The sequence below is a fragment of the Macrotis lagotis genome, chromosome 5, assembly GCF_037893015.1.
Source record: "Macrotis lagotis isolate mMagLag1 chromosome 5, bilby.v1.9.chrom.fasta, whole genome shotgun sequence".
NCBI lineage: Eukaryota > Metazoa > Chordata > Mammalia > Peramelemorphia > Peramelidae > Macrotis > Macrotis lagotis.
In genome coordinates this window covers 161,469,466-161,483,825 of record NC_133662.1, presented here as the reverse complement: position 1 = coordinate 161,483,825, position 14,360 = coordinate 161,469,466, and the positions used below count along the sequence as shown (strand labels likewise).

The 14,360-nt window shown below is 31.4% G+C and overlaps 1 protein-coding gene across 2 annotated transcripts in view; it reads right to left on the bottom strand.

The window, feature by feature from the left end:
- Positions 1-14,360, bottom strand: part of STXBP5 (syntaxin binding protein 5) — a 195,148-nt gene that overhangs the window by 17,872 nt on the left and 162,916 nt on the right. For both annotated transcript variants that reach the window (XM_074187788.1, XM_074187789.1), the window contains 4 exons: positions 10,979-11,029; positions 8,554-8,793; positions 5,328-5,697; positions 2,218-2,383 (listed from right to left, as the gene is read on the bottom strand). In XM_074187788.1, coding sequence (XP_074043889.1) covers positions 2,218-2,383; positions 5,328-5,697; positions 8,554-8,793; positions 10,979-11,029 — 827 coding nt within the window. The remainder of the gene's footprint in view (positions 1-2,217; positions 2,384-5,327; positions 5,698-8,553; positions 8,794-10,978; positions 11,030-14,360) is intronic.

The following is a 14,360-nucleotide window of genomic DNA, read 5'->3' as shown; positions in this document are numbered from 1 at the left end:
AAAAGTAAAGAAAAAAGAAATAAGGGGGAGGGGGAGTATATACTGACTTAAAATAAGATTAAAAAGAAAATTCATTTATAAGGAAAAATTAACAGGGACCTGTGTAGTCTTCCTAAGTAGGTTAAAAACATAAATTAGTCAACTGATTCACATGCACTTATGAAGCCCCAGGACCAGGCACTGTGCTAAATCATGGGGTTACAAAGAAAGGTGAAAAATAATTTCTGCTCTCAAAAAGTACAGTCTAAAGGAAAAAAAAGTGAACAACTATGTACAAACCAGTTTTAGATAGGATAAACTTGGAATAATCTCAGAGATGAAGCACTCAGATTAAGAAGAACTGAGAGAGGATTCTAAAAGGTGGGACTTGGGGCGGCTAGGTGTAGTGGATAAAGCACCGGCCTTGGAGTCAGGAGTACCTGGGTTCAAATCTGGTTTCAGACACTTAATAATTACCTAGCTGTGTGGCCTTGGGCAAGCCACTTAACCCCATTTGTCTTGCAACAAAACAAAAAAACAAAAAAACAAAAAAACCCCTAAAAGGTAGGACTTGAGGTGAGACTTGAAGGAAGCTATGAGGCAGAGATACACAAGGAGATAGTTGTTTCAGGAATGAGGAATAGCCAGTGAAAATGCTGGACATCAGAAGTCTGGAGCGCCATGTTCAAGGAGCAAAAACAAAGAGACCAGTGGTATTAGATTTCACAGTATACAGAAGAGAGAAACACATAAAAAGACTAGAGACATAGAAAGGGCCCTGGATATGAGAAACTTGAAAAGCCAAACAGAGGCTAAAGGCATAATAGGGAGTCACTGGAACTGATTCAACATGAGTGTGGGTGTTTGTGTGTGACATGAGCAGGCCAGTGCTTAAGGAAGATGCATTTTATAGATGTGAGGAGGATGGACTGGACTTAGGGAGAAACTTATCCAAGTAAGACAAATCCAGTAGGCTATAGCAATAGTCCAGGTGTGAGGTAATAAAGGTTTATAGAGGATAGAGGTAGTGTCAGTTTGGTCTATTGACCAATTGTTAATATAGCTTAACTAAAAGTTGGTGATGTTTGTATTTTGTCTTTGTGTGTGTGTGTGTGTGTGTGTGTGTGTGTGTGTGTGTGTGTGTGTGTGTGTGTATTTTAGGAGATGGGAGAATAGTTGATATTATTTTTTACCAAAAAAAATGAGTTTATCCATATTCACATATTGAGCTTTCTCTCCTTTATCTGAGCAATACTAATGCTTCTGAAGATACTTTTTGAGATCTTCTTGGTAATGTAAAAAATTTGATAAAATTTTTGGACCAAAACTGAATTATAACAAATTATCAATTATGAGAGATTAACATTGTTTTAGAATTCCTTTATGCTTACATATTAGACAGGATAGCAATGCTCTCCTTTCAATGAAAATCCTTTTAGAAAGAAAAAATATAAAGTATTGTTTTTCTTAATTCAAAGCAGTATTCAATTTACCAACTTTTTTTTCTTTTAAAGACTTATGCATTTTTCAGGAACACATCTATTCTCAAAATGGTTATAAACTGTAGTATGTCTAACAGTGATAGATATACAATAATCACTTGGTAAGAGTGTGGGTGTCATATCACCTTAGATATTCTCATATAAATAAGCCAAAATATTTAGAGAATATACCTTTCCATTTATTCTATGTATATGTATATAAAGCTCAAGAATCCATCTACAAAGATCTAAAACACAAGTTACACAATCACTTTTTAAAATAATACCTAAAATTCTTTTTCCAGTGTTAAATGCTATATTGGTGTTGGCTGTAGAACACTTCCTAATTCTTTAACTGAAAGGAAAAATAGATATGGGAAATAATAGTTTATATATTCATAGATTTATAGATAAACCATGTAGAACAAGACAAGAACATAGTGCCACCTTTTCATTTTAGAGATGAGGAAAATGGTGTCCAATGAGGTTAAGTGACTTGTCCAGCATCAAAACGGTATTAAGTGACAGGGGTAGAATATGAATTCAGATCCTGATTCCTGCACTCATTTCACTGTAGAATTGTTGTACAATGCCCATAACACAATGCACTGCATAAATGTCTTATTAGAAAAGGTGTTCAACTTGATCATGCAAGGTGATCAGACAAATCATCACCATGATGTCAAAAACTAAAAATATATGGATTCCCAGAGGAGAAATCACCTTTGAAGAACATAATAATATTCTTGCTATTTACCTGGAGATTTTCACAAGTTTCTTGACTGTAGGTGAGTCTCTGAATTTCTGTAGGTGAGACAAGGTACAAAGCTTGTCCATTGTTGGTGAAACAGAATGTTCTTGCTATTCTCATGTTGGTAAGTGGCAAGTAATACACATCCAACAGAGGCCTTAAACTTGGCAAACTTAAGAAAAGAATGAAAAGATTATTAATAATAAATAAAGGTAGAATTTAATCTTGAAAAAGATTAGTTTTTAACTAGTTTGTAATATCTTTTTAAATCACTATTAACTAGAACATTAGTAAACTTGAACTTTAAAATATAAAACCTGACTAATAGCAATTAAAAAACCAAAATTCTTTAAAAAGTTTATATTGAGGGAATCAAAGATTAATTAATAGGCATTTATTTAGATATCACCAAGAAAATTTTGTCTCTAGACTACATTAGCTTCTCAATGATCATTTGTGGAATTATTAATGAAATATGTAACTGGAACCTGAAGTAAAATTCTTCTAGGTAATAAACAAATGCATTTTTCAAGATTCTATTCTGGAAAGAGGAATGGAGTTTTATTTGTTTAATAGAAAGTTACAATTACTACAGTAATAAGTGATAGCATCATTAGTATAGTTGTTAAAACTATATTATTGTATAACTTCTGTATATGGATGTTAGACAATAAATGAGCCTGATGTATAATTTGAAGGCACAGTCACCTAACTTTTACCCTCATTCCCAAAAATAGAAGTCCAGGGCAAGAACTGTTCCTTGTTTCTGTATTTGTATCCCTCAGCTTCTAGCAGAATGCTTGCTATAAATGTCTTCTGAAATGGATTGAAGCTAGTAACTACTCATATAAATTTAAGAAAACTCTGTTCTTTAAAATATATTTTCTGGTGTAATATATAATCATAACATTTATTAAACCACATTGTTAATATTTTTTAAAAATTGAAACACTTTCCAGTGTTTTACACACACACACACACACACACACACACACACACACACACACATCCCAACTCAAGAAACTTCAATGGCTCTCTATCACTACTCTAGGACCAAATAGGAAATCTTCTGGAATTAAAAACCTTTCATAAACTAGTTCCCTGGTTTTCCTATCTTCTTATACCTTATACTCCATTAAGTCTTCTTTGATTCAATGACAAGAGTCTGCTGACTATTCCTTGAAAAAGTCATCCCCTCTCTTAGTTCTGCATCTTTTTATTGGCTCTCCCCAAACCCAGAATACTCTCTCTCCACCACTATTTTCCAGTTTCCCTGGCCTCCTTCAAGTCCTAGTTAAAATCCCACCTTCTAAAGGTTTCTACAGGAATCTAGTGCCTTCCCTCTGTAGTTTACTTCCTATTTATCCTATATTAGCCTGTCTGCACATTGGTGTTTGCATGTTGTCTCCCTCAGAATACTGTAATCTCAAGGGCAGAGATTGCCTTTTGCATTTTTTTTGTATCCTCGGGTCTATGCAAAGTATTTGACCCAGCAGGCACTTAAAGGCTTAAAGACTGATTAATTTTAGATTGGGTGAATTTTAATTCAATTTCTTTATATATATATATATATATATATATATATATATATATATATATATATATATATATATTCTTGTGGAATAATTTGAAGATCAAGGAAGAATTCTTCCCTTATCCATTGAGATCTTCTACTTCATAGGTATAGCCTCATCAAAATGCAGTGGCAAAACCGTGTGTTTTACACACAACTCTCTCTCTCTCTCTCTCTCTCTCTCTCTCCTGAGTCCCAAGAAGGGTTATTAAAACATATTTGACATATTTGTCCATGGTCACAGAACAAGTTCCTAAAATTCTCTGACCCCTCAACTTTATTATCAGTAAAATGAGCAAAATTAGCCTTGCACTTTACCCACTTCATATGATACATTCATTCATTGAATAATAATTTCAGTCCCTTCAATGTACCAGACTTTTTGAACATGGAATTACATATACAATGCAAATTTCTGGTAAGGGGGAATGGAATATGTGAATTTTTTAATAAATAAAAGATGAGTATGTTTTATAACTTATTTAGCTTTTAATTATCTCAAACATTTTATTAGGCATACTACTTACTTGTCAAAGTCTAAAAAAGTGAATGTAATTATTTAGAGACCAGCAATCACATAAAAACAAAATGGTATCAATATTATACTAGATGTGCAACCGTGGGCAAGTCAATTAACACTAACTGTGTCACCAAAAAAAAAAATTACAGTTATAGTCACTATGGTTTAGTAAATACAGTGCTGACCTTCCAGTCAGTCAAATCTCACATCTTGAGGCCATATCTTGAGTCACTTAACCCTTGTGTGTCTCAGGCATTTCTCAGATATAAATATTGTTTTAAAATCATATCTCCAATGCTACAGAAATAATATAGCTACTTAATAGGGCTGCAGAAACATAACAGAATTTGAATCATTACTGTCAATAGTTAAAAACAACAATGGTCATTATCATAGCACATATTTCTATTTTTAATTTTAATTTTATTTATTTTACTTTTATTCTCCGGAACATTTAGATATAGAAAGGTTGCAAAGCATACCTTAGAAAATTCACTGAACTTATGGGTAGCCCAATTTCTTTAAATATAGATTTGAAATTAATGTGCTATGTGCATTATGAAGCTGATTTGGAGGAAAAAGTGCTTTGGGGCAGTTAGTTATGTGGCACAGTGAATGGAGCACCAGCCTTGGAGTCAAGAGGATCTGGGTTCAAATCTAGACTCAGACCCTTAATGATTACCTAGCTGTGTGACCTAGGGCAAGTCATTTAATCCCACTGCCTTGCCAAAAATATCAAAAAAGTGCTTTATAAATCCTAGATTTATTTATATGTGAATTTATTTATATGTGAATTATTATTACTTAGATCAGTCCACAGACATTCTCCCAAGGAATGGAAAAAAGAAAATGCTATCTAATATCCAAAACTATATAAAGAGATTAAATCAAGCTATGTATAAATATCTGAGGTTTATATATTTATTTGATAAAAAGAAAGATAAGGACATTTCCTTATTTAAATATATAAAATAATAAATCCCCAAAAACAAATCCTGAAAAATAACCCTAAATTTCTCTTACCTAAAAGTCATAATGTGTCCATTGGCACAGAAACATGCCAGACAAACACTACTGCTCAGTACCACTATATCACCACGAAGAACAAATGAGGCCTCTGTTATGTTTTGCTTATAAGCACAGTTCTGGGTTGGCAGTAAGATCACCTTTGCTTGCTTTTCAGAACAAATCACTGCATATTGGTTTTCATTGATTTCCTGAGAGGAAGAGGGAGATACAGAGACAGGTCGCCGTTTTTTCAACTTATCCTTTTCATCTTTTTCTTCAGGCACATTATATTCTCTCCAGGGTTCATGTGCTGGTGGTACTAAACATCCAGTTGTATCTAGAAATGCCATTCTTAGGATTCCCCCTTTTAATCTTAAGATGGTACCTAAGACAAAGAAATTTATCAAATAAACTTAAATAAATTACAACATTAATAAACTTTCCATTCTAAAATAATTTCCCCTAATTTATTACCTATCAATTATGAATCAAATTTCAGATACTAAAGTGGTTAAATAGGAAAGATAATTTTCTCAAGGCAAATCCTTAAGGAGAGAAATATTAATAACAAATCTCACAATATAATTAGAAATTATTTATTCTGTAAATTCAACTAGGTTACTATTGATTTCTATGACATTAAATTGATATACTGGATGAAGTAAGTATACAATAACTATTTCTTCATCAATATTACATTTTTCTTTCAGATTACTGTACTTAATATTAGAGGAAGCAGAGGATGACTAGAGTTATTTCCTATAATCTGTTATCATTGAACATCTAAATAAGTCATTTCTATTTTTTGGTTATCTGAAGAAAAATAAAAGATATACATATGTGACAATCCTTCAGCCAGTTTAATAATGAGGCTTCTCTCTTTTGTATGACTGCCATTTATTTTTTCTAAGAAACTGTGAAATGTATTTTATCTCTTTTTATTCAGAAAAACATGATACAATAATTTTGTCCTTAAATTTGCCCACAACTATACAGGGAATTAACTTATTATTTCAGTCCTACCGTTCAAAAAGATACCTGTTTTCTTTTTCTTGCAATATTTATTGTCTTCTAATCTCATAGGGGTTTTAATCAGTTAAATGAAATAATTTGAACAGCTTGGTTAATTAAGTGGAATGTATTAAGTTTGCAATCATATATACTGAATTAATCTTTAATTCTTAGTGTATTCTAAAGTTAATTTTCTTTCTAATCATGTAGGCAACAGTATGCACTTCAAAACTCCCTCAAGTCATCTTGTCTAATACTACCACCAGTCTTAATACAACACTGTCAGTTACAACATGGTGGATTATACTGATCCTCAGAGATCTCATTATAGGGTTTTCAAAGCACAAATCTTGTCTATAAATGTTTTAAAAATATAACAATATGACATAATTTTTACATATGTTTAAATACAAAAAATAAAAGTACTTCCCACTTCTCTCTATTCATACTACCATCTTAGTTCAGAACCACTTCATAGATTATTCTAATTTGTTTTCCTACTTCAAGTTTCTCATATTGCTATTCACCCTATACATGTACGATAAAGCCATTTTCCTTAATCATAAAATCTGATCACATGTCAATTCCATTGGATTTTTGTTTCTAAAATAAATATAAAATCTTTTTTACCTTTAAAACCTTATGCAACTTGGAGCTAACCTTTATTTCGAGCCTTTCTGTACATTTCAGTATCTCTCATACCTTTCAATTCAGTTAAACTAGACTTCTGTTTTTTTAAAAATGACATTCCATTTCTTATTTCTTTACCTATACAATGATCATCCTCCCATGAATAGAATGTAATATGCCCTTAACACCTTATCATATAATTCTTTTTTTCCTTTAAAACACAGTTCAAAGCACCACTTTCTGCATAGTCTTTCTACACTGTCTTCCACAGTTAGTTTATTCTATTTGTATATATTTGCCACTAGGTGGCACAGAGTGCCCAGTTTGGAATCCTGAAGATCCGAGTTCAAATTTGATTTCACACTAGATATGTCACCCTGGACCAGACATTTAACCCTGTTTGTCTCAGTGTTTTTTAGTTTGTTTTTTTCAGTAAAATGAGCTGGAGAGGGAAATGGCGAACCACTCCAATATTTCTGCCAAGAAAATCCCAATTGGGATCACAAAGAGGACACAGCTGAAAAAATGGCTAAATAATAATCACATATTTGCATTTATTTATTTTATGTTAATTCTCTATATAATATGTATATGATATAATATGTATTTATTTATATATTTAACTGCTGTCTCCCCCCATTAGGATGGGGAGAATAAAAAATGTTTTATTTATACTTAGTGCCTAATTTAGCATCTGACATATAAAAAAATAGTTAAATTCTTGTTGATTGACAAAAAAAAGCTTTTAGCTTCTAGGTAACAGTATCAAGTCTTTGATCTCTTTAATATTCTTCAGAGAATCTAGCACTATGCTATTAAAGAGTAAACAATCAATTCTTCAAATTGAAAAATGCATTTAAGTAAATAAAATTGAAATGTGTTAAATAAAACTGAATTACTTAACAGGCTAATTCATAACTAATACACTAAAATGCTAACAATTCAAGCTCAAAGCTTAATGTATTATTTTAACATCACTCCAAAGGAAATTTTGAAGGGTCAACATTTATGATTGAAGTGAATTATACTAACAATCAATATTTACGTGATTCAAGATAATTAAGTTAAAAGAAATACTTCTATCCTTGTGAATACAATTGTCTCCATTCTATTAGGGTCCATGTTTAGATAGTCTAGACTCATTTTCAATATATGACTTATACATGATTTTTGTATGTTACATTTTTGGGATAACAAATATTGTGAGTTATATTTTTTTATTTATATTTTTCTTACACCCTAACAGGAAAAAAATTCTTTTAAGACTTCACATGTATAAAAAGCTTAGACTAGTCAACAATGAAGCTTATGTTTTGCCCATTATTTGTACTGTTACTTTGAAAAGCAGAATTTATTACTACAATATTCTAAGACATGTATTGTCATTTCTACACAATGATAATTTTAGTCAACATTCATTAAAAAAGTTTGTAAGCTCTATTCTTAAGTCCTGTGACAAGTATAAAAAGAAATACCCTTAATAAATGTCAATTCTTGGAATCAGTTGATGATGATAATATTAATAATAATGGTAAAACCTCCCGTTAAGCCACAGCACTGGAAACCTGCATGAGTTTTACATACAATCAGAAATACTTACCGCTTGGAGATACAATTACTGGCTGAAGGAGTCTTTGTTCTCCACTGGGAGGAATGTTCAGTGCAATGGCAAGCACTGTCCCTAAAGTAGTCCCAACCCATAAACACGGGGAAGGTGAAGAATCTGTCTTTCGTGTATACGTTTCACAGAAATGAAGAGCTGAAATTGCTTCTCGAGATTCTTTGTCAATACTGGTTACGCTTGAACTCCGTGACCGACTGAAGGAATTGTCTTTTATATCTGAAACAATCATAAATTTGGTCAATAGAAATTGGTCAAACAAGAAAATGGCAGATAATTTTTGTATGAATTCATTCCTTAAGATTAATTTCCTTACAACTGAAACTTGTCTACCTAACTGATTTAAGGTTTTTCAATTATTTTGATTATTTATACAATTGATTAAATTTCTACCCTATTTAGTGCCCAAATATCTTTGCTTGGATTCCCTATCAAATATATAATCAGATTCTCAATCACCTCCCAGTTAAGGGTGTACCATCTTTCCAATTACCTCATAGTCTCAATCTTAAGAGTTAAAATGCTTTGTTTTCTAATCCTACCCCCAATTAAGTTAAGTCTTAGTCTATATTCACAAAATCTTCTGTTTCCAACTTCATTATTCACCTGAATTATGAAGATAGCCTTCTGGTTGTTGATCTTCTTGTCTCTACTATCTCATGCTCTTTAATGCATCTTTCACATAATACCCAGATTGATATGTGTACACATCATGCCTGACCATATTGGTCCCCTGCTCAAGAAGACTCAAAACCCTTTTCCTTCTGGCATAAAACATTAATCTCTTTGGCACTTAAAACTCTTCACAATCTTTTTCCAATCTAAGTCAAACTGGACTATTTGTTATTCCCTGTATGTTACATTTCTATCTCAGTTACATTTCCATTTCTTATTATATATATATATATATATATATATATATATATATATATACATATATATATATATATATCTATATATCTATATGTATTTATTCCCTGTATTTTACATTTGTACCAGCTGTCTTCCATGGCTTGAATACTTTCTTTCCTCAGTTCTGTTTCTTATTGTCACCAATAAGCAGATTTTTCTGATCCTCCAAGTATTAATACTCTCTCTCTCTCTCTCTCTCTCTCTCTCTCTCTCTCTCCCTCCCTCCCTCCCTCCCTCCCTCCCTCCAAGTTACTTGAATTTACTTTGAAAACATTTTTGTTCATCCCTATGCATACTACATATAATTTTAGAGTTGGAATAGAGCTCAATATTCATCTAGTCCAATTAATATCAGAAAATTAATCTCCATTAAAATTTCTGAGTGTCTATTGTTTCATTCTAGTAGACTCTAAAAGACTAAAGGCAGAAACCAATTCTCTTCTTTGTCTAACACTTAGCATGGTATTTGTGATAATAGGGATTTAATAAATTTTAATAAATATTATACTAAATCAAATTATAAACCAGCCAACATTAGATGTGAACTTTTTGTATAATGTGTTCAGAGATAAGACAAATAAAAAAAACAGCCCGTCATCTTTAGAAGTTTTCCCTGATGCCACCAAATATTTTTTCCTTCGTTGAACTTTTTTAAAAAAAATTGCCATCTTGATATATATATGTGTGTATATATATATATATACTCTGTATTATAATTATTTTATGCTTGTTTTATCTTTTATTTAAATTTTAGAAAGGAAATATATTCAATTTTAGAACACAAAACAATCTAAGTCTAATAACTTCTATTTATCACATGATAAACTGATTTCATGTTCATGCGGTTACATAGATTTAGAACTGAAAAAATGGCAGATGCAAAATGTTGTCATTAATTGATCAAGGTGATCCAGTTGAAACATCTCTGGCAGAGTACTCTGAAAATCTGTTTTGATCCCTTCCTGGCCGACATTTTTATCAATAATAATGACAAATCAAAGGTGGCATGTTCAAAATTTCCAAATGACAAGATATTTAGAGATAGCTTACATATAAAAGAAGGAGACAGGACCTAAAAATTCTCAAGAGACTTGAAGATTAGGCCAAACTATATTAGAAAGCATTTAATGAGGGAAAATGCAAAAAACTAACTATATTTGGGTTAGAAAATATTAACTGCAAAAGTACAGAATGAGGGAAATACAGCTAGACAATAAAGCATTTGAAAAGCTTTCAAGATTTTTAGTTCTATGTACTTCCATGTATAATAAAAACATGAATTCTCAACTCTCAGATTTGAATCTTAGGGTAGAAAAGACTGATCAAGTAATTCTGAAAATCTGAGCTTATTCTTCAACTCTTCATCAACAAATACCTATAAAAAAGATAACTACTTCTAAGAGAACTGGAGGATATTTCTATATCCTCCAATTATTTTAATATTTTCCAATTACGATGATTTTAAATACTATAAATTTAATTTTTTACTTACCTAAATCAGGCTTCAGCTCTGTAGGTAAGCTTAACTTTCTTGACATCTTGGCTGTAAAATAAAATATTACTTTAAATTTAGAAATATCTATCTATCTATATCTATCTATATCTATATATATGTAGTTGTCATATATATGTACATATAAATATTATATATACACACATACACACACCTTTATGTATATATAATTCAACAAGACCCTTTATTTAGTCTTAAACATTAGTCAAGACTAAATCTTTTTTCCATACCTACATGTCAAAATCATTACTGCTTTCCTCTATAAGAAAAGTTTTATAAGTAATTAACATATTTCTTATTCTATACATGAAAAGCAGTATTTTAGAATGCTATAATCTACATTTATATTCAATATACAGTATTATGAGGATTGGTATAATTATCAGTTTCTTAATATAACAAAAATATTTATTGCTGATGAAGTTAATTTGTTATTTATGGTCTTTATGGTTCTTTATGTTCATTATGGTTGACTTACAGCTCTTGCTTTTATGTTTACTAGAAGTTAACATCTACTTAATTGATCATTTTACCTAATATCTGTGATAAGTTACTCTTACCTTGCTTCCAGCTAACCATGTATAAATTATTTTAATCATTAACTTTTAATTACCCTTTAAATGTCATAGGAAGATTTTTTTCCTCAGACATCCCTATTTTATTTGTTTATATTTTATCTCCCCATTGCATATTCAAAGTATTTTTAACATTTTTTCCTTTTCTTTTTGTTTTTTAGTTTTGACTTTCAAATTCTATCACTCCCTTACCCTCCCTGAGAAAATAAGCAATTAGATATAGATTACACATGTGCAATCATATTAAACATATACAAGGAAGGTTTTGATTGGAAAAAATGGTAATTTTACTCAGACTGTTGCTTCATTCCAGGATGGATGGAGTCAAGGGAGGGAAAGAAAGGTAAAGCTTGGAAACTTTCAGTTTCTCTCAAATCTTCATCATGTTCTTTCAATATATTTGAATTGAAATTCCAGGATTCAGGATATTTTCATTCTAATGTGTATAATACAACATGCCAAAACGAAATCAAAATGAGTCTTTTGATGAGTCACCATTTGAGATGATCCATGCTTCTAATGCCATTTTCAGGGAGAAAAAAGAACTAACATTTATTTAGCATTTTATTCCATTTTGTATCCATTGTCTAACAGGGCCCTTACCAATACTGTGAATGTTGGGTTTTATCATCCAGCTATTGAGACTCAGCTTGGTTAAATATGCTGCAAATGGCTATATCACTAGTCAGTGACAGTACACGGTCTGCTAACTCAACTTCTCTGCTCCATCCACTATTAACACCTTTCTGGTAAAAAAGTTGGTACACAGTAATAGCCAACTTAACAAAATAATAATAAAACAAGAACACTCTCAATACTAGTTTAGTAGAGAGATCTGTGTATACTTATTCTCTTTTTACCTAATAACTATATTGGTTACTAACTGTGATTTCAAATTAGAGGTAGTTGAAATAATGTCTAAGACCAGTCCTTAATGCACATGAAATATAAAGAAATGAGTCAAAGTTCGGGGAATTTTTAAATTTATTTTTGTTGTTGTTGACACACTAATGAATCCCTCAAGAATAAACTTAAGAACTTTCAAAAAATAAATCTTGCCTCACCTCTTCATAAAATCTATTTTATATGCAAAGTATGTAATAATTAAGAGGATACATTCTATATCTAAAGAAATAACTTTATTCCCCAATTGATAAATGGTCAAAGGCCATGGAAAGGCAATTCTCAGATGAAGAAATTAAAGGTATCTATAGTCATATAAAAACTGCTCTAAATAATTGATTAGGGAAATGCAAATTAAAACAATTCTGAGGTACTACTTCACACCTATCAGATTGGCCAATATGACTAAAAAAGGAAAATGATCAATGTAGGAGGGGGATATGGAAAAACTGAGACACTAATGCATTACTGGTAGAGTTGTGAACTGATCCAACTTTTCTGGAGAGCAATCTGGAATTATGCTCAAAGGGCAATAAAACTGGGGTCTGCATCCTGAAGAAATCATGAAAAATAATAAAAAACCCACATAGCAATTTTTTCATGGTGGCAAAGAATTAGAAATTGAGGGGATGACCATTGATTGGGGAATGACTGCATAAACTATGATATATTAATGCGATGGAACACAATTGTTCTATAAGAGGGATGGGACTTCAGAAAAACCTGGAAAGATTTACATGAACTGATATTGACTGAAATGAGCAGAACCAGAAGATTATTATACAAACTAACAACATTGGGTGATGATCATCTGTGATAAGACATGTTCATTTCAGCAGTACAATAATCAAAGACAATTTTAAAAGACTTGTGATGGAAAATACCATTCATAATCAGAAAAGGAACTGTGTGGAGTTTAAATACAGACTAAAATCTTCAATTTTTAAAAGTTATCCTATATATTATGTCATCATTTTCTCTCTAATGTTTCTTCCATTATGATTTGATTTTTCTTTCTCAAATTGATCTATATCTATATTTAGCAACTGTAAATAACTGCAAATGCAGAGCCTATATTAGATTGCTTCCTGTCAGGGGGAGGGGAAAGAGAAGGGAAAGAGGGAGAAAAATATAAAACTCAAAACCTTGTAAAAAATGATTGGTGAAAACTACCATTGCATATTGTTGGAAAAACAAATATTTAGGTAGAGAATATTTGGGAAGAGAAGAGAGGCAGCAAGGTGTACAAGAAGGAAAAAAAATGTCCTAGCCTTGGAACCAGGAAGACCTGAATTCAATCTCTATCTCTGAAACACACTAGCTTTGGGACCCTTGGGCAAAGCATGTAACATCTTTTGAGCTCTAGGCAACTTTCGAAGAGATGATACAGTTAAAACTAGGTAGATGGAGTTTCTTCACTGAAGGTGTTCCTAATAACAATTAAAAGGGGCAGTCCCTATCTCTATACCTTAGAAAAAGGATGAAAACCAAGTTTTAACCTCACAATTTAGCAAAACTCACATTCATTTACAAGAAATAGTGAAATTTAGGTAGTTTGCCTATTCAATTTATATTATTTGTAAACAGCATGACTACACAGTATATGTATAACCCATCCCCTTTTGTTTTTAAAAGTCCAACAATAACAATAATAATGATATTTACACTCATATAATTACTAATATGCTGAGTTTATATTCAGTTATATTATGGCAGATTTAATGTTTTACAAGTCATTTTTACAGTTCTCTCTCTGGATCCCCAAAGCAACCCTATGAGGTATTTATGTTGGGCTGATTACTACCATCCTAAAGAATATGAGGCTTGGAAATGTTAAATGACTTAAATAAGATCTTACAGTTAATAAATGATAGAATTGACAC